Source organism: Poecilia reticulata, chromosome 6 (genome assembly GCF_904066995.2).
Source record: "Poecilia reticulata chromosome 6, P_reticulata-male-v2, whole genome shotgun sequence".
Classification (NCBI taxonomy): domain Eukaryota; kingdom Metazoa; phylum Chordata; class Actinopteri; order Cyprinodontiformes; family Poeciliidae; genus Poecilia; species Poecilia reticulata.
Window position 1 is genome coordinate 10678463 of NC_088835.1, and position 20641 is coordinate 10699103.

The 20641-nt window shown below is 39.6% G+C and overlaps 3 protein-coding genes across 6 annotated transcripts in view; 1 reads left to right on the top strand and 2 right to left on the bottom strand.

The window, feature by feature from the left end:
• Window positions 1–318: 318 nt before the first annotated feature.
• Window positions 319–4731, bottom strand: LOC103465837 (uncharacterized). 2 transcript variants are annotated; one of them, XM_008411020.3, is made up of 7 exons: window positions 4485–4731; window positions 3985–4075; window positions 3586–3900; window positions 3106–3429; window positions 2715–3002; window positions 2504–2612; window positions 319–2385 (listed from the first exon to the last, which is right to left on the bottom strand). In XM_008411020.3, exons 2-7 carry the CDS (start codon window positions 4055–4057, stop codon window positions 2277–2279), a joined length of 1218 nt encoding a protein of 405 aa, XP_008409242.2. In that variant the 5' UTR covers window positions 4058–4075; window positions 4485–4731; the 3' UTR covers window positions 319–2276. The 2 variants fall into 2 exon arrangements, with proteins under 2 accessions (XP_008409242.2, XP_008409241.2); XM_008411019.3 differs by having other exon boundaries at window positions 3985–4731.
• Window positions 4732–4827: 96 nt separating this feature from the next.
• On the bottom strand, window positions 4828–17375 carry LOC108165621 (sialic acid-binding Ig-like lectin 6). Of its 2 annotated transcripts, XM_017305349.2 has the most exons (8): window positions 17232–17375; window positions 8102–8234; window positions 7892–7983; window positions 7486–7800; window positions 6319–6618; window positions 5943–6230; window positions 5722–5824; window positions 4828–5634 (listed from the first exon to the last, which is right to left on the bottom strand). In XM_017305349.2, exons 3-8 carry the CDS (start codon window positions 7962–7964, stop codon window positions 5511–5513), a joined length of 1203 nt encoding a protein of 400 aa, XP_017160838.1. In that variant the 5' UTR covers window positions 7965–7983; window positions 8102–8234; window positions 17232–17375; the 3' UTR covers window positions 4828–5510. The 2 variants fall into 2 exon arrangements, with proteins under 2 accessions (XP_017160838.1, XP_017160839.1); XM_017305350.2 differs by lacking the exons at window positions 7892–7983; window positions 8102–8234; window positions 17232–17375 and having other exon boundaries at window positions 6319–6402; window positions 6482–6618; window positions 7486–7624.
• Window positions 17376–17383: 8 nt separating this feature from the next.
• The window catches only part of LOC103465836 (A disintegrin and metalloproteinase with thrombospondin motifs 20), a 103894-nt gene continuing 100636 nt past the window's right edge, over window positions 17384–20641 (top strand). For both annotated transcript variants that reach the window (XM_008411017.3, XM_081607866.1), the window contains exons 1-2: window positions 17384–17802; window positions 17906–18270. In XM_008411017.3, coding sequence (XP_008409239.1) covers window positions 17712–17802; window positions 17906–18270 — 456 coding nt within the window. In that variant the 5' untranslated portion in view covers window positions 17384–17711. The remainder of the gene's footprint in view (window positions 17803–17905; window positions 18271–20641) is intronic.

The window sequence follows — 20641 nt, forward strand, 5'->3', positions numbered from 1 at the left end:
GGGACATTCGGGTCTTTGTCACAAGACACCGTGGTTCATTAAAATGATGCTTTCACAGAGCTGAGGCAGAGATAAACAGAACATTGTGGCATGAATGTTTGTACCTAAAAGAAGGACTTTGACTAAGAGCTAGATTGTTTTCACATATAATAAGGCTGTGTTATCGTTTGGGACATTTTACACATATATTGATGAAGGCGCTAGAGAGGCAGTGTTTTGTTTTGTTATTTAACGAACACAGCGTTTTCAGTTTTAGGAGTTTATTGGTTTTTAGATCGCACTGTAAAATCCATTTTGCTCTCCATGATAGGAAAGTGAGAAAGTGTATTTGTGAATGCATCCGCATGTTGCAGCACGACCCTAATTAATTGGTAAAGGATTGAAATGAGGTGATCAGCTGGGATAATCCATGTCGCACGAGGACTATCTCAGTAGTGGGTAGGAAAGAGGATGAGCCACACTTTCAAGCAGACACCAAACCACCAACATGCAGCTACTAATCCCAACTTCCTCTCTGAAAAAGCAGGTGTTTTTCACAGAGAAAGCCTCATTTTTCCTAATAATAATTATTCCGAGTATCGCTTCACTTGAGTTACTATAAGTTACAAGCAACTTTATTTAGATGAGTGCAACGGAATCACCACATTGGATTTTTAATTACATTTTTTTTCTTTTTAATTTCCTGTTTTTGTTACTTTTTATCTTCTATGAGTTGCCAGGCTACAATTTCACACTGGTAAGATTTAATCAGTGACAGAACTTTGCAAAAATAAATCTTTTCACTCTGTTGAGCTAGTGGAAACATTCAAGATTTGTTATTAAAGAAAATATGAAAAGTGTGAAGAGCTTGAGTGTTCGGCTCACTTTACTCTGATACTCCAAAATAAAACCAAGTGCAAGATCTCCCATTACCAGATAGTGAACACAGAGCCCAGTTGTGCCTCATTGTTAATACAGCTCTGTTTATAATTGAATGTTTGCTAGAGAGCATGTCAGTAATAAAGTGGAGGATACATTTTAAACAGGGAATTTATTAATGATGTATGGTGGTGGCAGCATAGTGCTGGGGTTATGCTTTTCCTTTTTATGGACGTTTGTTGAAAAGTGGGTCAGAGGTTCCTTTTGTGGCAGGGAGACAAATCCAGACACAAATCCAGGTGAGAATTTGTGGCAAAATAGATCAACTGAGCTTGATCTGTCGGTCGATTGCATCATGAAACATCAAAGTCAAAGAAATGTGCTGACACAGCTTTATTCACACCAGATTCACATGGGGTACACTGCAGAGTATGGGAAGTCCTGACCACAGAAAAGAGTCTTTATCCAAATTATGGTGCGCGTCATGAACATCTGATGAATTTTATCGTCTGAGGTGCCACAGCTGTGTTTCATCTTCACATTTAAATTTAGTAATCACTGAGTATTACAGAGAGCAAGGAAGGAAGATGGCCAAGTGTTAAAGGTTCAGATATGTGACTTTTGAAAAACGTGTTTCTATCTATTTGTTGAAACTGTGACTATGTCGTGACAATATTGTATGAGACAGAAAACTGCCTTCTCCCAGTGAACTAGAAACAACCAATCAGAGCCAGCAGGAGGGCCTTAGCGCTGTCAATCATGACATGCACACTGCTGTGTTGTATCAGAACCTGGAAATATTTGTCTCGTTACAGTGAGTTGTTACTTCGCCGTTAACAGATTTAGCAGCGCTTTCACGAGGTTGAATGACAGCGCTAAGACCCTCCTCCTTCTGGCTCTGATTGGTTGCTTTTTTTATCGGGGGCGCTGCAATCCTTCAGACGGCAATACCAGCGCCGGGAGGAAGAGGAGGAGCCTGATCTTATCACCGATTGTATGTCTCGTATTATACTGCCACAACATGGTGACAGTTTCAGCAAATACAGAAAAAAACACATTTAAAAAAAAAATGTCATGAAAGCTAAACTCTTGATTCTATCGGTCTGTGTCTGTCTTTTTTCATAGGTTTGTGGATTCAAGCATCCTTATCAGACGCCTGACAAAGTTCATCTTCCTCCTTTTTACATGAATTAGAGCAGCTCGTTTCGTAGTTCTCGTTAAATGAAAAAGCTTCACACCTCATATTTAAGGCTGTCATAAACATATTTGGCATAATGAGGTGTATTGGTCACTAAAACGCATAATTTAAACAGCATTTTTTAAATACATGGCATGAACTTAAAAAAAAAATAAAACATAACAAAACATGACACATTACAACCTGTTATCTACAGGGCTAAAATTGTAACTTGCATATTTCATCTATTTTGTGGGGAAATAGTGCTGTACGCTTCCTCCATATCTGCTTTTCTCAAAGTCGCGTAAGTGTCTGCTTCTTCACGCGATTCCTTCTGCTGTTTTCTGCTCCTGCAAACACAGGAAAAAAAGTTTTGTTTTAAAATTCTTCATTCTTCGCATCCAAAGCTTGCTCTGATCATTCAAGATAGGCATTTCATTTCTCACTGAAACATATTTCTATCCTTACCTTTGGTAAATACAGATGAAAACAGCGACAAAAACCAGGTTCAGAGCAAAACACACTCCTGTTAGCCAGGGCAGAGCTGAGTGACACCCTTCACTGGATTCTGGAAAAGCTAAAAAAAAAAAAAATCCAATTGCAGAATATTAACGATGAAGGTTTTTTTGTACCTACGAACAATAGGGATAAAATGAAAACAAAACTTTTGATTACTCACAGTTCACCCTGGCGGGCTCTGTGGAGTTTTGAATCGGGATTTCACTTTCCGCCTGACCGAGTTCATTTCTGCTCATGCATTTGACGGTGGCGTTGTGATATTTCGCTGCAGGCATGGTGAGGGTGCTGCTTACTCTCTGTGCGTCGCTAAAACTGGTCACCGAGTGATCTGTGAGAGTTTCCAAAGGCCAAACGACTGGTGACAGAGGATTGCCCCAGCTGGTGCACACACAGACCAGCAGCTCCCCTTTCACTGTGCAGTGAGAGCTGTTCAGGATTCTGGGTAAGACTGAAGACAACAGAGGAAGAAACAGAGAAGGAAAAAAGTCTACATGTGGGTGCATATGATTAAACTATGAGCAGAATATTTTATAAAGGCTGTAATCTCTTACATTTCACAGTCAAGGTGACTGTTGTCTCAGCAACACCGTGACCATATGTTGCCGTACATGTGATGTTGGTGTTGTGATCATCCGCCGTTGGATAGACTAATATAAATTTATTATTTTGTCTACGTCGAGGCCCAAATCTCATTTGCCACCGCATGTAATCATAATCATCGAAGTTATTGTCCTTCCTTCTGGATTGTCCATCAGCATTTGTCCATTTCCAAAACAAAAACACTTCACCAGAGCATGGCATCGGAGCCAAGCAGGTCAGTTGGGTACGTTGTCCTTCCACCATCGGACGAAACACAACAGTTGGTGTAGTTAACGCTGCAAACAACAACAACAAAAAAACAAATTAGCATTTTGCTCATAGGTTGCATTTTTATTGAAGCAACTCATGTCCAAAGTCATCTGAATCAAATGAAAAAGAAAGGTCAGAGCAAAGTAAAGGTCTTAATTTTTGAGGCAAGAGCAATCACTCACCAGAAATGGAAATGTGAATCCTTTTAGGGAAAACGTACGTCTGATTGCATCCCCATTCAAGTTTGACGCCGTACTTGTATTCTCCAGGTGGAAGAGTAGTTATTGAGAAAGGGTCCTTTGCGTCACGATTCATGTTACTGACAACTTTTGTATCAACAACATTTGATGGATCTCCTTTAAATAACATCTTCTTGTACGGGACTGTGACTTTGTCTTGAGGAAAAGTCACTTCATGTGGGATCCGAATGCAGTCGGTAGACCGCACTGTAATGTGCTCTGTTACATTAATGGAAAAATCCGAGTCATCAAGAGTTTCTAAGGAAGACAGAAAGACAATATAAATTATTAATGTTCTGTCAAGTGCTTATTACTTATTTTAGTAACTTTATTTAAACTTACCGGGGATACACTGAAACTGGCAGCTGGTGGTTCTTAGAAAAATCCATAAAATTGCAAGAAAGGTCAAAGCCATTTTCCTGTCTTGGTAAAACTATGGGAAAATAGTAACAAAAAAATTTAAAATTAGTTATCCAAAAAATAATTCCAGTTTAAAACGTAGAGATGCAGCATGTAGATCTAATGTGCCACAATGATCTTAATAAATGCTTAATAAAAACCGTTTTATCTCCTGAAGCCGTGTTACTTCGGTGGAAGTGATCTGTTACAGCAATGAGCTGCGAAATATTGGACTTCCTGTATTCATGAAAAAGGGGAAGGTCTTTCTCTCGAGAAGAAAAAGGCATGTTCTATATAAGTCATTGAAAAGTTTCAGTTCTTTTCAGTGACTAAAATAAGAATAAAAGAATACCTGCGAAAGCAAATATATAAGAGCTACAATAAAACAGATTTGATCAAAGAAAGTTCATGACATGCTTTAACGGTCCAGTCAAAGTTCAGACCTAGATCTAGCTTTGAGCCTGGGGAAAGACTTGAACATTTTGGTTTGCAGTTATCTCTTCTCAGTTCAGCTTGGCTTGAGCTGTTTTTCTAAAGAAGAATGAAAACATAAAAAAATCGGTCAGAAAAAAAATGCAACATAAACAAAAAGGCTTACAGTTGCAAGTTCCAATAAATGCATGCCACACTTTTCAGATCACCCCATGTAAAAACAGTAAAGGTTATGAGTCCTTTTTCTTATACCTTATGTTCATTTATCACATTAACCCTAAAATACAAGATTTGTGGTTGTATGTTTAAAGTGGTGTGAAAAGCCTGACAGCATCATGGATGAGAAAACTTAAAGAAATGTGCAGACATCCACTTTATTTACAGTAGTTTACACCAATGAAATTAACTACAGATTACAGAATGAATATTACGCCATAGTTATGTTACACAATGACAATGTGAAATGAGAGTATGACACGAGATACTGAGAAGATCAGATGAAAAAAAAAAAAAAAAACTCAGTATGAACTCTTACAACAGCTCAACAGTTCCTCACTTTTAATACTATTCATTATAATTAAGGACTTAATATTTATTCACTTTTGTGTAACACGTGAAGTAGCCATCATACTGTTTTTTTCAAAACAAACCTCTGATGCTGTCATGGAGTCAGGCCTGGTGCTCCACAGAAACTACAAACAGGCTGACGTGAAACATCTCTTGAAACATTTTGAAGGCTGTTTGTTTGACAGGATTTCATTTCGGAGCATCAGAGTAAAAGGAACTGGATAAAATTTCGCACCACACTTTGTAGATATGAATTTGTTGAACATGTATCATTTCCTTTTCATTTTATTTTTCTTGGTCTATCGCGTACAATCCTTGTGGAACACGTAGAAGCCTGGTTGTAACGTGAATTGCATAAACGCGAATATTACTGAAAAGCTTTTGATAGAATATTTATCTGCTGTACATTTTCTTTGCTCATGTGCCTTGAAGCATCTCGGTAGCAAAAAAAAAAAAAAAAGGCCAGAGCTTCACACTCGCGGGCTTCGTTTGGGTTTTGCGGACATGACGCTGTATTCTTCCTCCACGTCTGCCTTTTTCAGAGACATGTAAGTGTTTATCTCTTCGCTCTGTTGCTTCTGCGTATTGTTCCTTCTGCAAATAAGGAAGAATTTGCAAAATGTTACTTTTTGTTCCGACAAAACTGGCGTGGGCTGCTAAAATCAAGTTTTGTTGTCTTACCTTTGACGAATGAGGAAAATCAGGGCGGTAATGAAGACCAGGTTGAGAGAGAAACACAGCCCAGCTATCCAGGGAAGAGCTGAATCCATCCCCTTCCTCCTGCCTGGAACAGATGGAGGAATCAGTTTGGCCTGGATTTAATTAGTGCAACCTTTTTTTTTTTCTTTTTTTTTTTTAAATCACAACCATGCCCCCAAACCGCGACTGCATGGGATACTCACTGTTTGGCTCCGCGCTCTCTCCAGAGTTATGGATTATAATTGAGGTTTCAGCCAGACCGCGTTCATTGCTGCTGGCGCATTTTACAGTGGCGTTACGGTATTCGGACGCAGGCATTGTGAAAGTGCTGCGTACTGTCTGAGCCGTCCTCACGCTAGTCACTGAGAAAGCCGTGAGGTTTTCCGAAGGCCAGGAGATCGGTGGTAGAGGATTCCCCCCACTGATGCACACGCAGACCAGCAGCTCGCCTTTAACCAGGCAGTGGGAGTCATTCGAGATCTTAGGTTTGACTGAAAGAAAGACGCACAAACAAAAAGAAAGTTACTCGTGGAGAGCAATATAATGCGCCACAACGTGTCGGTGTGTCAAACTTCTTACATTTCACGTGCAAAGTGACCGTTGTTTCCGTACGGTCGTTGTCGTATTCGGCCGCACATGTGATGTTGGTGTTGTGATGTTGTGCTGTGGGATTAATGCGCAACGAATATCTGTATCCAAAAATCAACTGATCAAATCTCCCGTAGCGATAGTCGCTGAGTACCGTAGCTCGTCCGTCGGCCTTCGTCCATTTCCAGTAAACTCTGAGTCCCTGAGAGCACGGGTTGGGAACGCTGCAGGTCAGCTCAGAGCTTTCCTCCGTCAAAGGAGGAACCAAAACAGTCGGCTTTGTTGCTATCGCTGAAAGTGAACCCGTTTAAAGTGAGCACATTTAGCATGATGCGAGGTTGTTTTATTGAAGAAAGACAACAAAAAGTCGTTAAAAAACATTTTTTGTAATTTTAAGGCTCTAAAGTTTAAAGCATTATCACTGTGTGCGGACAAAAAAAAAAACCCAGCTGAATTAAATTTCTTCTTTTTTATTTCAGTTTAAATGTACAACTTATAGCACTGGGAGAGAAGGACGCGAGCTTCAACCAAAGACCGGGTCAAAAATGGTGGCAACCTAAACTGACTTCACCGAACATCTTTGAGAGAATATAACAAGAAATAGTAAGTTAATATATTTTCAGTTTAGTTTAGAGTTTTTGTTCCCAGAAGTAGATTTGACAGCTAATGTAAGCGAGGTCAAGACCAAAGTGGTCTCCCACTGTCCTGAACTATCTCTAGAATCAACCGCATTGTTGCTCGTTTATGAATCTTTATGTCGCTCAATTTGGTAGTTATTTACCCAGAATTCTTTAAAACATGAGACACAGGGGATACCGATGAAAACTAGGTTGTTGGCCAGCTTCGGTAAATTTACATTTTGTTTATAAATGATAATTCTTCACATAGGAAGTTGAGGGAGGATGTGGTCCACCCTTCATGACCTTCCTGTGTGAACTTTATTAGTTTTAACTAATAATTAAATTGCAGGGTTAAACTAATAAAAATTTGTAACAAACAAATTTTTATAAGCAAGTCAGATTATGGTCAAACCCAAAGCCAAACTCAAAGTGATAAATCAACCACAATCTACACCAATCCATTTTTTTAAAGTACAGGGGGAAAAAAAGCACTAAGTCCACCAATAAACATTTAGCAACAATAAAATCTCTTACTTACGTAAAACAGAGATGTGGACTCTCTTTGGGAAAGTGTAAGTTTGATTACACCCCCATTCCAGTTTGAAGCCATAATCATATTCTCCACATGGAAGATATTTTATCCGGAACGAATCTTCTTTGTCAGAATCTGCTTCGTAGACAACTTTTTTATCAACGACGTTTGACGGATCACCCTGAAATAACATCTTTTTGTACGGGGCTGCCACTTTGTCTTGTGGAAATGTCACCTTGTGTGGGATTTCGATGCAGTCGATGGACTCCACTCTAATGAGTTCTGTCACGTTGACTGAAAACTTTGTCTCATCAACAGTTTCTGTGGACAACGGAGAAGATCGTTTTCTGTTTATAGTAAATGCTGAAGATTTTTATTTAACGCTACAGACATTTACAGCACAGTTTCAAACCTGGGACGCAATTAATTTGACAGCTGCTGGGTCCGAGGAAAACACAGAGTACTGCGAAGCGGAGTGAAGTCATTTTACTTGTGTTGATTTGCCTGTAGAAAAATGAAAGAAGAAATATTCTTGTCTCAAGATGAACAGCTGAGTTTCCGATGAAATTATGTAATTTTTAAAGTAACATTTTTAGGCAGGCATTACATACATTTCACTCACCCCTATAAAAATGACCTCTTATTGCTCGATGCTGTCCTCTGAAGCAGTCAGTGGTTTCATTTATGGGAAGGATCATAAACTTGCTGAACAGTCAACACTTTCTGAAGAAACGGAAGTTTGTGTCACATGGGTCCTGTGAGGTATTTATGTCAAAAAAGGATTCAAAGAGGAAGCAAGACAGAACAGTTTTCTTTCAAAATATGCCACAAATGTTGAATGTGGTCTAAATTTAGAAAAAAAATTCACCTCATATTTTGGTTAAAAAAAAAGAGACAGTAATAATATTAATCTACAAATAATTTTTAAAAAATCCTTCAATTATGTTTTAAAGTGTAATGAGTCAGGGAGTAAATACTGAACAAATCAATGAAAAAGCTGCAAAAAGGTATTTTGTCCCCTCTTTGTTTCTCTTTACTGTATCACACCAGCAGCTCTGGTGTGCAGAAACCAAGAGCTCTTTCAAAATTCACCATATTGGCGTAATATCCTCATTGTGTCACAGTTCTTTGGTTTTAGTTTTCGTTTGTATGTGATCATCCCTCTCGTGGGTTACTTATGTTTCACAGGTCTTGCCATATTCTGTGTATCTCTCAGTTATTGTTTCTAAGGTGTTGCTGTATTAGTTAATTTATTTATGTCTAGTTTCTCTGTTTATTTTTGTGTTCTGTTTCTATTATATTTTAATTACCTTCTCTTAGACTGTTGTCAGGTTTTTTTTTATTTACTTTGGTTTTCTAGATCTAGCTGCTCTGTGGTAACTAGTCTTCCTCTCTGATTTTTTTCTTCTTCCTCCCTGCCCATAGCTGCACCACATTTCCTGACCAGTTCCTCTGGTTGCCACTTTCCACACCTGGCTGAGTATTTAAGCTCCTGAATTTTCATTATTCTTTGTTGGATCACTATGCCTGACCTCCTGTCTGTCCAACTGCCTGTTGTTTTGTCCAAACGCCACATTTTGTTCAAAACCTGCAAGTTTCTTTATAATTTAAACTTTGGAATGTGGCATTTTGAGATGGGAATACAACTTTTCAAGGCTGTTTTTTGAGCATGTGAAACGACACACTTCATATAATTTGAGGAGGAATGAATAGACAACTCTGCTGAGATATCCTTGATAACCATCTGAAGATTAACGTGGGGTGGATCTTTAAAACAGACAACTATCCCACAAAAACACAAACAAGGAAACTCAGTTGTGTTCACAGAAAGTGATTGAAGCTGCTGGTCTGACTTAAATAGGACTGAAAATCTAAGGAAAAAACTGAATAGAGAGCATATTTGAGTCGATAAGCTAGTTAAAAATCACTCTTGAACAATGTTAAGTCCATGTTCAATATCACTATGAACCTAACATTCTGGAAATCTCCTAATCTATTTTCGACCTCAGTGTTATTTTGGTTGTCGCTCACAAATAGAGCAGCAGACGTCCTTCCTGTTGCTCTTAGCAAAATATTTCTTTACTCAGCAATTTCTGTCGTTTTCTTAAAAAAAAAAAAAACAACACACACACACAAATCAGTCAGTGAGATAAAATCCATATGACATGCCCCATATCGTAGTGAATAGCTTTACCATAAGCTGTGACAAATATTAAAAGTGCTCTGACGAAAACCGATCCTCGCTGATTTCAAGCCTCATGCAGGCGATAATCTGCCACAAAGAAGGAATGTGAGTGGGTAAGGGTGTGTTTTGTGTATATAAACAGAACGGATGTCACCTCGAGGCTTGAAGCCATTAAGCGGTGAGCCAGTGGAGTTGAAACCCCCTGAGCTGTGGGATATCTGACCATCACCTGTTGACCCTGACCCGAGTCAACTGCGGGAAATTAGAGGTTGTTGGCATAAGGTAGGGAAATAGCAGGTATGGCCCATAGCTGACAGGGGAAAAAAAGAGTAAATTAAGGAAGGGAGACCTTAAATTTAATGAAAAACACTTGCAGACTTGAATGTAGATGAGGGGACTGATACCAAGCCGTGCCTTATGAAGCTAGAAGCTGGAGGCAATTAGCTAACTTGTCTTTTGATCAAGGTTTACCTTCCTAGTCACAGTTTCCAAATCCACCTATAGCTACAAAGCAGCTCACTCACTCACTAACACACTATCTCATTTGTTTAAACTTAATAAATGAGACCCAGAGATCACGTAGGGGGGTTAAGGTAAAGCTCATTGTTGAATTATGGTACAGAAACCCATTTCGGGGGCTGCTGGAAGATGCTCTTTGACTGTTTGGTTCATTTGGATATTGAGTAAAAACTCTTCACAAATCTTCTGGTACATATCAGTTTTTTTATTCATTTTTGAGGTTTAAATGCTTAAGTTTTAATGCTTTAGTTCCACCCTGTTGTTAAGAGACAAAGGTTGTCAAACAGCGAGTGAAAGTGAATAAATGGTGAAGTTTAAAAGGAAATGAAAAGCGTCCTGGAACTGACCCCCGCTGATGAGTGATCCATCCAGTGTTTGATATTCTGTTCTGAATCAAAATACTTTATTCAGCTATGAGGTTACAATTACTCAAATTAAATGTAGGTCAGAAATTTAAAAAAGAATATTAATAGAATCCAATAGAAAATCGTTCTGTGAAAAAGTGAATAATCTAGTGGAAAACTTAGCTGCTCTATTCCGGTTCAAATAGAAATGGAAATAAATACAAATTTCAGCCTGAAATGTTCTCAACATTAGAATTTCAAGCTATTAAGATGTGACTATATCATTGTTAGTTTAATTTTGTGGGACTCTGGATTTCTGGACACCAACTCATCTGACACTTCATCTGACCATCATTATATTTATACTCAGCTGTTTCTCTCACAACTAATTAGCTCCCATACCAGCAGTGTACACGCGTTTATTTACGGCAGAACTTAGATCAAATACACACGCACACACACACACACACACACACGCATAACATTTTGTTAAAATGTATTTTAATAAGTTGTTTGTTGACAACCAGGTTTACAGAGCTATCAAGACTCTTTTGGAATAATTGAATATCCCATCACTCTTTCTTGGTATCATTTATTCAAATTGTTGTTTTTCAAAACTTTTTGAGGTCCCTGCTGGACGTTGCTCCCTCTTTGTTTGTTTGGTATTTTATTTATTATTATTATTATTATTATTATTATTATTATTATTATTATTATTATTATTTTTAATTTTATTATTATTATTATTATTATTATTATTATTTTTAATTTTATTATTATTATTATTATTATTATTATTATTATTATTATTATTATTTTAACGAGGTAGTTTTCTGTAGATACTTGTTTTTTTTAAACCTGGGTTCATATATTTTCAATAAGTCCTAAGTTGTGGATCTGAGAAGGTCATTCCAAAATTATTATTTTTTTTTTTCAAGGATTTCAGGTGAAGATATTTCAAAAACACAAGATCAAATTTATATTAAGTCATAAGTGTTTTAGAGTTTTCACATTCGTGCGCTTCATGCTCTAAATATTTTCGCTCCTTATAGAGCAAACACTGGGAGAAGCTGATTAATTGGCTGCTTGAGTTGAGTCTGCAGTCTGATGCCTGACAGACATTGTCCCTCTGGCCAACTATACGTTAAAAAAAACATTTCCTCAGTAACAATACAGGAAGGCGCTCCTTTATTTTTCAGGCTTTGATTTTCCAAATATTTAGTTGTAAACATGACGGCGTAGGGTGTGTCAGACGGGTAAGCGATTGATGCCGTGCTCATTAGAGTCAGAGGTATCTAAACTCTAAGGCAGTGTTTTTCAACCACTGTTCCGCGGTACGGTGTGCCGTGAGTGATCGTCAGGTGTGCCGTGGAAATTATTCAATTTCACTACGGTACCGTATTTTCCGGACTAAAAGCTGCTACTTTTTTCCTTAACTTTGAACCATGCGGACTGTAGCCCGCTGTGGCTTTTCTGCGGATTTTTCTTCAACCACCAGGGGGCTCTCTAGCAGGAAGTGAATCATTAGAAGTCCAAATTGTGAATCAAAGAAGAACGGCTAATTTTCATTTAGAACAAGCACATGCTAGCAGGAGGCACGACGGAGAAATGTTTTCAAACTCATATCATGCAGCTTTTAAGTTGAGGGTTGTCGATCTGGCACTACAGGAGGGACATAGAGCCGCTGCAATTAAGCTCGGTGTGAACGAAACCATGGTTTGACTTTGGAGACGGAGTGCTGCGTCCAGCAGATTTATTAGGACGAGGCATTCTGCTGGGTCCTAATGGAAAACCGAGAGCAGCTTCCAGTTTTTATTTTATTTTATTTTATTTTATTAATTTTAATTGAGGGTGCTAGTATGGTGCGCTCTATAGTCCGAAAAATACGGTAATTGGTTTTAAAAGATTTTTTGAAAATGAGTTATCTGCAAATAATGCCATCTTCGAGTGTCTGCTGTAGTAGTAGCAGCGGCGTAATCATGTAATGTTCTTACCACTAGATGGCAGTAGGTACACAGCATTTTACATTAAAACGAGAATTGGTGATGCACGAATGTTACAGGTAGCGGTGAGAGCACTGAATCTAGAAAGACTGTGATGAGAGTGTTGGAAAAGACAGTGAAGCTCAGCAGTAGTTGGAAAGAACATGAGTCCATTTCCCACAACATATCTGTGTGAAGTGAGCTTCTCCAGCCTGGCTACTATAAAAACTAAAACCAGACAGAGACAGAGATGTTGAGGAAGAGCTTTGTCTTTCTTCAATTTCTGCCAGGAAATCAGATCTGTTTTCATCCAAACATGCACAGGTTTCACACAAGGTGGGTAAAATATACAGATATTGACATTTTGTACATGCAACTCTTCATATTGTAACAGTGAATATGAAGTGAAATGTTTGCCAAATATTATTGCTTCTTTCAGAATAAGAATTATTTTCTGTATTCTGGCTATAAGATGCTTGTGGATTAGTTTGTAAAACACTGACGTTTTCTACAACTTCTTTAAATTTAACACCACAGTGTTGTGGCTGTTCAGGTGTATTTTTGAAGTGGATATGTTAAGTGCAATTTGAAATAAGAAATGTAAAATGTGATGATACATTTTTGTGTTTATTTGATTCCTATTCAAGAGACTTTGATAAGAATGACTATATATAGGCGGCTACAGAGTATCTTTATTTCCATTTTTAGTTGGTGGTGTGCCTCGGGATTTTTTCAATTAAAACAGTGTACCTTGACTCAAAAATGGTTGAAAAACGCTGCTCTAAGGAGCTTTATATGGTAGGACAGGTGTGACAGAAATGTTAGTGGTTTGGAAGCATTTAAGTCTGAAGGTACTAAACCTTTAGTTGCTAACCAGCCACTGGGGGGTGTGCAGCATGCGTTCGTATTGAGGTGGATCTCAGGGCTGTGGGAAATACAGAGAGTAAAATAAAACACGGAGACAGAAATGAGGTGCAGTTCTGTACCCATATACTGAAGGTTATTCATCAGCAGGATTCTCAGAGCTTCCTATAAGTAGACCAACACCTCCATACTCCCTGCTGGATTGACATCAAATCCGACTGGCCAGTTAAAATTTTACAGCTTTTAATAACCCGGCTACCAGGCAGCTGTCTCTGGCGATTCCTGTGCCACTTAACCACCACAAGAGTAAAACCACTATGTGTCACAGAGAAGATGGAGAAGTCTACAAATGCAAGGATTAGCACCCTGCCTGCTGGTCATTCTTCAGCTGAGAAAGGAAAAAATGCTCCTTGCGTCCAATGTACACACATTGGTAGCAAGAAGTCTACCAATGTGTTAGATGTTGTGTGGTGACTTCATCCATTAGATTTAGATGTGAAAAATATACATAGATTTTTTTTAACTGGGCCGAAAATGTAGACCATGATTATTCCAGCTCATCTTTGCTGATCTGGAATTTTTTACCAGTGAACATATCGACACTGTTAAACTCCTATATGAAAATAGATTAGCACATACTATTTCTGTGGTGTGGATGGATGCATGATGGCTGATGGGAAATCCATTTCTGAGAGAAACTTCAATGGAGAAATATCTCCTGGGTGTTTGCATACCGTCTGTCTAGATCCACCGTCCATTCTGCAAAAAATGTTTATCACCGTCTGATCTTTTTAAAGTCTTTGTCCCCATAAAATCTCTCACATTACTTAGTCGCAAGACCTGTCTCCTGCTTTTAGCGTGACCGAAACACTCATGTGAGAAATTAAACATAGTCCAGAAGTAAACAAGGATCAGTCTTATTTCCCACAAATTAAAGACATTTGTAAACAAGAAAAAAAAATGATATTGCTACACACTGTATAAGCAATAAAGATATAAAAGCCAAATCTCTCTACTGAAGCAGCCTAGAAGTCTTTGGATTAAAGATGCAGTTTAAAAGGCTGAGCTTCTTTGGTGTGAAACATTTCACAAATTGCAGTAATACCTGCAGGAGCATCAGTGATTGTTCATAAAGCTCTTATTTTTGAGTTACCACCCTCGCGCTTCTGATCAACACACCTGGTGCTTTTCAGCCATTCGGTTGGAAACAAATGTGGGGTCGAGTTAATTTATTCCTCGCCAGAAACTACTCTTTCTTATTACACTTGGCAAATGTTTAAGAATTTTGCTTTTATTTTTGAACCTTCATGACTGTCAGAATGAATATTAAATACACATATGAAAGACAGGCCGTCATAAAATGTCATTTTGTGTATACCTTTTGGTTTCTCAGTATAAAACTTTGAATTTTGCATTATTTTTCCTCGATTATTCAACGCTAAAAGCAATAAAACCTATTCCAAACTGTTTGACTAATGTTTACCTATTTACGTCTCCAAGCTTTCCTTCGGATCACTCAGCAGTCCTCGGCTTGCAGTGATCTCAGTGCTACAATAATAAACACAACCATGAAAGGAGGAGATTAGGATACACGGATCTTTTCTTGGCATTTTCTGACCCGACTTTTTTTTTTTTTTTTTTTTTTCCACCACAGTCACCATACGGTGAAACCCGAAGCGTCTTTGCTCAATTTCTTTCAGCGAGCCAGATTTCTTTTGTTTTGCTATTCGTACCCGATAAGATGACTCATAGGGAGGACGACGCTTGGTAACGTGACAGCGTAGTCCTGTTTTGGCTTTGCTCTGCAGCTGTCTGCGGGGTTGAACACAATACCTCACCCAATGAGAGCAGGAAAGAGGATGCTAAACCCCTGGGTTTAAAGGAATTCAGCAGCTTATGAAGCTTCGTACTGGCAGCAGGAGGTGGAGGGAGGTGCGGGGGGGCTTAATCTTCCAGTGCAAGCCAACACAAGTTTCAGGTGGTCGAGCTCCTTGATCACTGCACCATGAGAACCACCTGAACGGTCAGTAACGGGGGGAGGGTAGGAGTTGAGGATAGGAGGAGTGTAAAAGTCCAGGATGTCATGGTAACCCCAACACTCACACGACATCCCACTATCTCTGCACCGTTGACTTTCTAATTTATTGTCATCAAATTTATTCAATGTCGCTCTCTGTGCGAGAGCGCCTCAGCATAACTCACGTGAAGGCAACATCTGGCACGCAACAGGAGAATGCCGTCATGTGCTGCAGTTGTCGGTCTGTGGTTATAATTCAGTCTTTGCGTTCGTGACCTCTAACGAGCACAAATGTGTGTCCAATAATGTTGCGACCGTAAGACAGAAGGTTGGCAAACATGAAACCCAGATATGTCAAAAGTCATGGATCACTGCTATGACTGGAGAGTTCAAAACCGGTCAACTTGTGAGGGCGAGGGACTGTCCAGGTGCTTCAGTGTTCAGGTTTGCTCAAACCGTGGCAGGGGATCCAATTTATTATTTTTATTTTTTTTGTAATAGATCACCTTCCCACATATCTGCAGAGAGGCCTACATTGTAAATAATAGAACCCTGCAGGCAGTTTATAGATTTTATTTCTGAACATGTTGACTTATCTCCATTTCAATGGTTTAGCTATGTCACACTTGAACATTTTCACATTTTATTTCACGCAACAACCACAATATTCAATGTATTTTATTTGGGCCTAATGGAAAAAGCAAAGGAACATTGGTCATGGTTGAGAGGAGGAGATGAATATAATACTAATAATAACAATACTTGGAGAAAACCTGATGGAGGTCTAAAAAGATCTAAGGCGAGAATGTAGATAAAAAAAAGGATTAATTGAGTGTCACAATATAAGTTTAAATCAAAGACCTAAATATAAGATGTATAAATATAAAATTCAACGGAAAGGACTGAAAACAAAATCTATTACAGTAGAATGTAATGTGAAAAGAATGAAAGGCTTATGAATATTTTCTCAAGGCACCGTACTGAGTAAATTACTGACTGAGAGAGGAAAACATAAAACAAGCAGAACTAAAGATAAAATGAACAAAAAGATGCTTTAAAGACTGTCAGAGACAAAAACCACTACTGATAAAACAAAGTGTCATCGTTTTCAGCTCTCAAAACCCACAGACATCTTCAAATTAAAATGCAAAACACAAGAGTGCATGACTTTTGACGATGCTGCACAATTGCTTCCATATGAAACTCAGTCACAGTTTTTTTTTTCTTCTTTTCCTTCAGATTTGAGCCTTTCCTGCATGCAGTACAATTGGTGCAGTAAGGAAACAAACATTACAATGCACTGACATTGTAATGTTTACAATGGACCATCTAAAAATATGGTCCATTCAATCGGCATAATGATTGCTATGGTGGCTTGAATAAAATTGTGTGTATTGTTATGTGTTGATGGCTACTTGACCGCAGGGAGGTTTCTGCTGAGAAACACTTGCAGGTGTAGTTTTCCTTGTCATTGTCTCGGTGTGGAGACATAAGCCATACCATGACCATGACATCTCTGTATTTAAATCTCATTTTTATTTATTTATCTAGGAAAAAAATCGAAGAAAGTTTTTTTTTTTTTTTTACAAGATCCTCATCAAAAGGAATACTGTGTGTGAATCATTTCTACCCCATTATGCCATAGTAGACTTCACTTCTTGAACTGAATGAAATGATTGAGAAGCACCTGTATGCAGGCCACTGAAACATAAATTCCTGGTGATGAAACTGAGTGAGTTTTATTTATTTTTTTTCCCGGTTGCGTCTGATTTTCCTCACATCGCCTGGTCTTTACTCCGAAGCATTTAAGCCCCCATGTGTGGCGGTGTGCGCACACTCACCATTGGCTCCGGATCTTGTAGGGGCGTTGCTTCACCGTTATTGAGAGCTTTTGGGTGCACCGAGGGGTGCTGAAGAGGATGGCCAGGGGAAAGCTTACTTGGCACTGATCCCTCCTTTCAGTAAAACACTGCAGTTTACATTTGGCAGCAGTAATTTTTTTTTTTTTTTTTTTTTTTGTAATGGAGTCTGGGGGTGCGGGGGGGGGGGAGAGAGAGACGAGAGGATGAATGTGTCATAAACGCGGATAATTTTGCAGAGGGCAGCGGGTGCACGTTTTCAGCAATGCGATGAGGCCAATGCACTTTGCAAGAGTTGCGCTGCAGAGAGCCTCCGCGGATCGCACGACCTGTTGCTGACAAGCCGGGGAATAAGGAGAAGCAGACGGAGAAGTCGGGGTGGAGGGGGAGAGTCGCGCCGCGCCGCTCGGCAGAGACGGAGGGTAGGGTACTGCCTTGGACGGACTCTACGTGGAGGAAATCATGCATCTTGCAATCTGGCTGGTTGGACTAACGTGTCATTTGTCAGCGCTCGCCAGGGAAACTCTGCATTACCGACTGCATCCGAAACAAGGTAGGTCCGACTCGAATCGCCTCGCCTGTCGCAGGTCGCAAACGTTATCATTCATTGCGGCGACACCTTGATTGCCGCCGCTGAATCCCACGTTTCGTTGCAGAGAGCTTCATCAAGCAGCTGTCATCGTATGAAATCATCACTCCGCTCCGAGTGAACGACTTCGGAGAATCGTTCCCCCACAAGCTGCACTACAGAAGGAGACGGAGGAGCTTAAGTGATGACCTGTCGGGCTTGCGGCTTCTCTACAGGATCGACGCGTTCGGGGAACGCTTCCATCTCGACCTGAGCGCAGACTCCAGCTTCATCGCCCCGTCCTACACCGCGACTCACTTGGGAGCGGAGCGGAGCAGCGGCGACGCGGACTCGCACTTCCACGACCCCGGCGACATGCGGCACTGCTTTTTCCGCGGGCACGTCAACGCGAAGAGCGAGCACCCCGCTGTGTTCAGCCTGTGCACCGGTCTGGTGAGTCCCGCTGGCTCTCACCGTTTCTTGTTTTGTTTTTTTTTCTCTCTCTCTCTCTCTCTTTCATCAAGCGATGCTGACATGCTTTCTCCCATTTCAATGGATCCCATCCATGCATATCCTGCAGAACCCGCAGTCTGAGTGAAGCGTGTAAGAGTGTAACAAGAGCAAGTGCTGCTGGACTAATGACGGAGGGATCCGTGAACTCTGTTACCTATGGGGCGATGCGGGCTAAAGGTTGAGATTTTTGTAGGATGGAGCAAAGACGGGTCCTTGCAAAAGTATTCATACCAGGGAGCAGAGTATGATAAATGAGCTATGTTAATCTTTTTTCTTTTCTTTTTTGTTTTTGTGTGAAATTTTGTGTGGCAGAAAATGTGCCGAAGCACACCATCCCCACTGTGAGATATGATGGTGGTGGTGGTGGTGGTATCATGCTGTGGGTATGTTTTTTTTGAGGAAGGACAGGGAAGCTGGTCAGAGCTGATGGTTAAAGGATCGAGCTAAATACAGAGTAAACTTGGAAGAAAAGCTGTTAGAAGCTGCAAAAAATTTGAGATCAGGGATGGAGATTGACCTTTTGGCAGGAGCCTGACATTGAAGATACAGCCAGGGGTACAATAGAATTGGTTTATGTCAATGCATATTCTTGTCATCATACACAGGAGTGTCCCAATCTGATATTGATATCGGAAATCAATCCAGTATCAGACAAGAAATGAGCATTATTGTTATCTTGACCTGAATCTAAACTCTTAGATAGAAACACTCTATCTAGAACAGCATTTCTATCCAGCAGCGCTTGAATTCTGCACGCAGACCACTGGTTACTAATACTTATTGTTGCTGCCTTTTGTTCATTTGATCAAGCTTTTTTGTAGCATTTCACAGTACAAAACAAGTAATAAAAGCATGCCTGATTCGTTCTGATATTGTATCAGGTCAATATCGATATCGTCCAATACTCAAAGCTGCAACATCGGTACCAGATCGGAAGTGAAAAGGTCGAAACAGGACACCTCTCGTAGAATGGCCCAGTCCAGCCCAATTGGAAATCTGTGGGAAGGTTTGAAAGTAGCCACTTTATTTGATTTGACTAAGCTGGAGCTATGTTAAAAACGATTTGTGTGCTTGTTGCAAGAAGAAATGTGAAACGTTTCAGAGTTATGAGAGATCAAGATCAGTTTTTATTGAGCTTTCAGGAAGGTCTTTCTAAGTTTTCCTTTGATTTTGTTGCCTACATTTTGACTTATTTTCATTCCAGTACCTGACCAGACTCAGAGTAATGTGTTTTTTTTTTTATGTGTGTGTGTCTGTGTTTGGAGATGCTTTACTCCAATCCATGAATCATTCAGACATGAAAAGACTTTTTAAATTCAAATGATGAGCCGGTGTTTTGTCTACACATACCAGACAAGCTAGCAGAGATTTGGTTTTAAATTGTATCTTTAGACACTTTGTTCCTGACAGTCTGTGAAAAAAAAAAAAAATGTTCCCATACTTTTGTTGAATCTACAAAAAATAATAACATAACACAGTTTCAGTTGCAGGCCTCTGAGAGTCTCGACATGGCAAACCGGAACAGAAGCCTACAGTGAAACCTCAGGAGTTTTAGAAAACTCTCTCTGTACACGGAAGTGACTACCTGCTGGTGGATTTTTATTATCTGAGTCCTACATTGCAATCACTAAAAGAGTGGATTATGCAAAAACAAAGCAAAACTTTAAATAACTGGTTGTCAAAGCAGGCACAAAATGTCCCCATTGCAGGTACAAACTGATGCATGGTGGGTATGAAACGTCCAGCACTAGATGACGACAGTTTGTGCCCAAAAAAGTTTGGCTCAAAATGACCAAATCTGCAGTGATGCAAAGTGGCGAGGTGCCTGAATGACCTGCATCTGTTACTGATTCATCTACTATTGCATCCTAAGCTCATTTATTTAAACATTATACATTTAAGGCTGCCTGTGTTTGCGTATGTGTTTTAGCATTTCTCACCTGAAAAGCCAATTTTTCTAACAAATACTACATTGTAAGGACCCACTGCGCCTTCCGGGGCACAAAGTCTGAGCCCTTTAAGAAGAAGAGCTGCTTTGGGATAGGGGCAAAAGTTTAGGATCAAGTTGTGAATTGAGTCTAGGTCAGACATAAAATGCATATGAATATGAAAACATGTAATATATGTGAATTTGTACTTGAGGGCCACGTTCACAAAATCTACCACCAAAGAGCGGTCATTTGTGGAAAGCGGAAGCCTTTTCCCAGGCCTCCCTTTCTTGCAGTACTGTCGTGGTCTTCTAGTTTGGTTTACAAGTAAAGTGGGAATTGAGTTTTGGTTAAGTTTAGAAATAAGGTAGTAATGGTTAAAA

Excerpts from the sequence above, each read along its gene's own strand:
- LOC103465837 (XM_008411020.3), bottom strand. The coding sequence starts at position 4,057 with ATGGCTTTGACCTTTCTTGCAATTTTATGGATTTTTCTAAGAACCACC. Across the intron at positions 3,430-3,585 it reads GATTCACATTTCCATTTCTG|CGTTAACTACACCAACTGTT; the intron begins GTGAGTGATTGC and ends TGTTGTTTGCAG. Across the intron at positions 2,613-2,714 it reads AGAGCCCGCCAGGGTGAACT|CTTTTCCAGAATCCAGTGAA; the intron begins GTGAGTAATCAA and ends TTTTTTTTTTAG.
- LOC108165621 (XM_017305349.2), bottom strand. The coding sequence starts at position 7,964 with ATGACTTCACTCCGCTTCGCAGTACTCTGTGTTTTCCTCGGACCCAGC. Across the intron at positions 6,619-7,485 it reads AGTCCACATCTCTGTTTTAC|CGATAGCAACAAAGCCGACT; the intron begins GTAAGTAAGAGA and ends GTTCACTTTCAG. Across the intron at positions 5,825-5,942 it reads AGAGAGCGCGGAGCCAAACA|GCAGGAGGAAGGGGATGGAT; the intron begins GTGAGTATCCCA and ends CATCTGTTCCAG.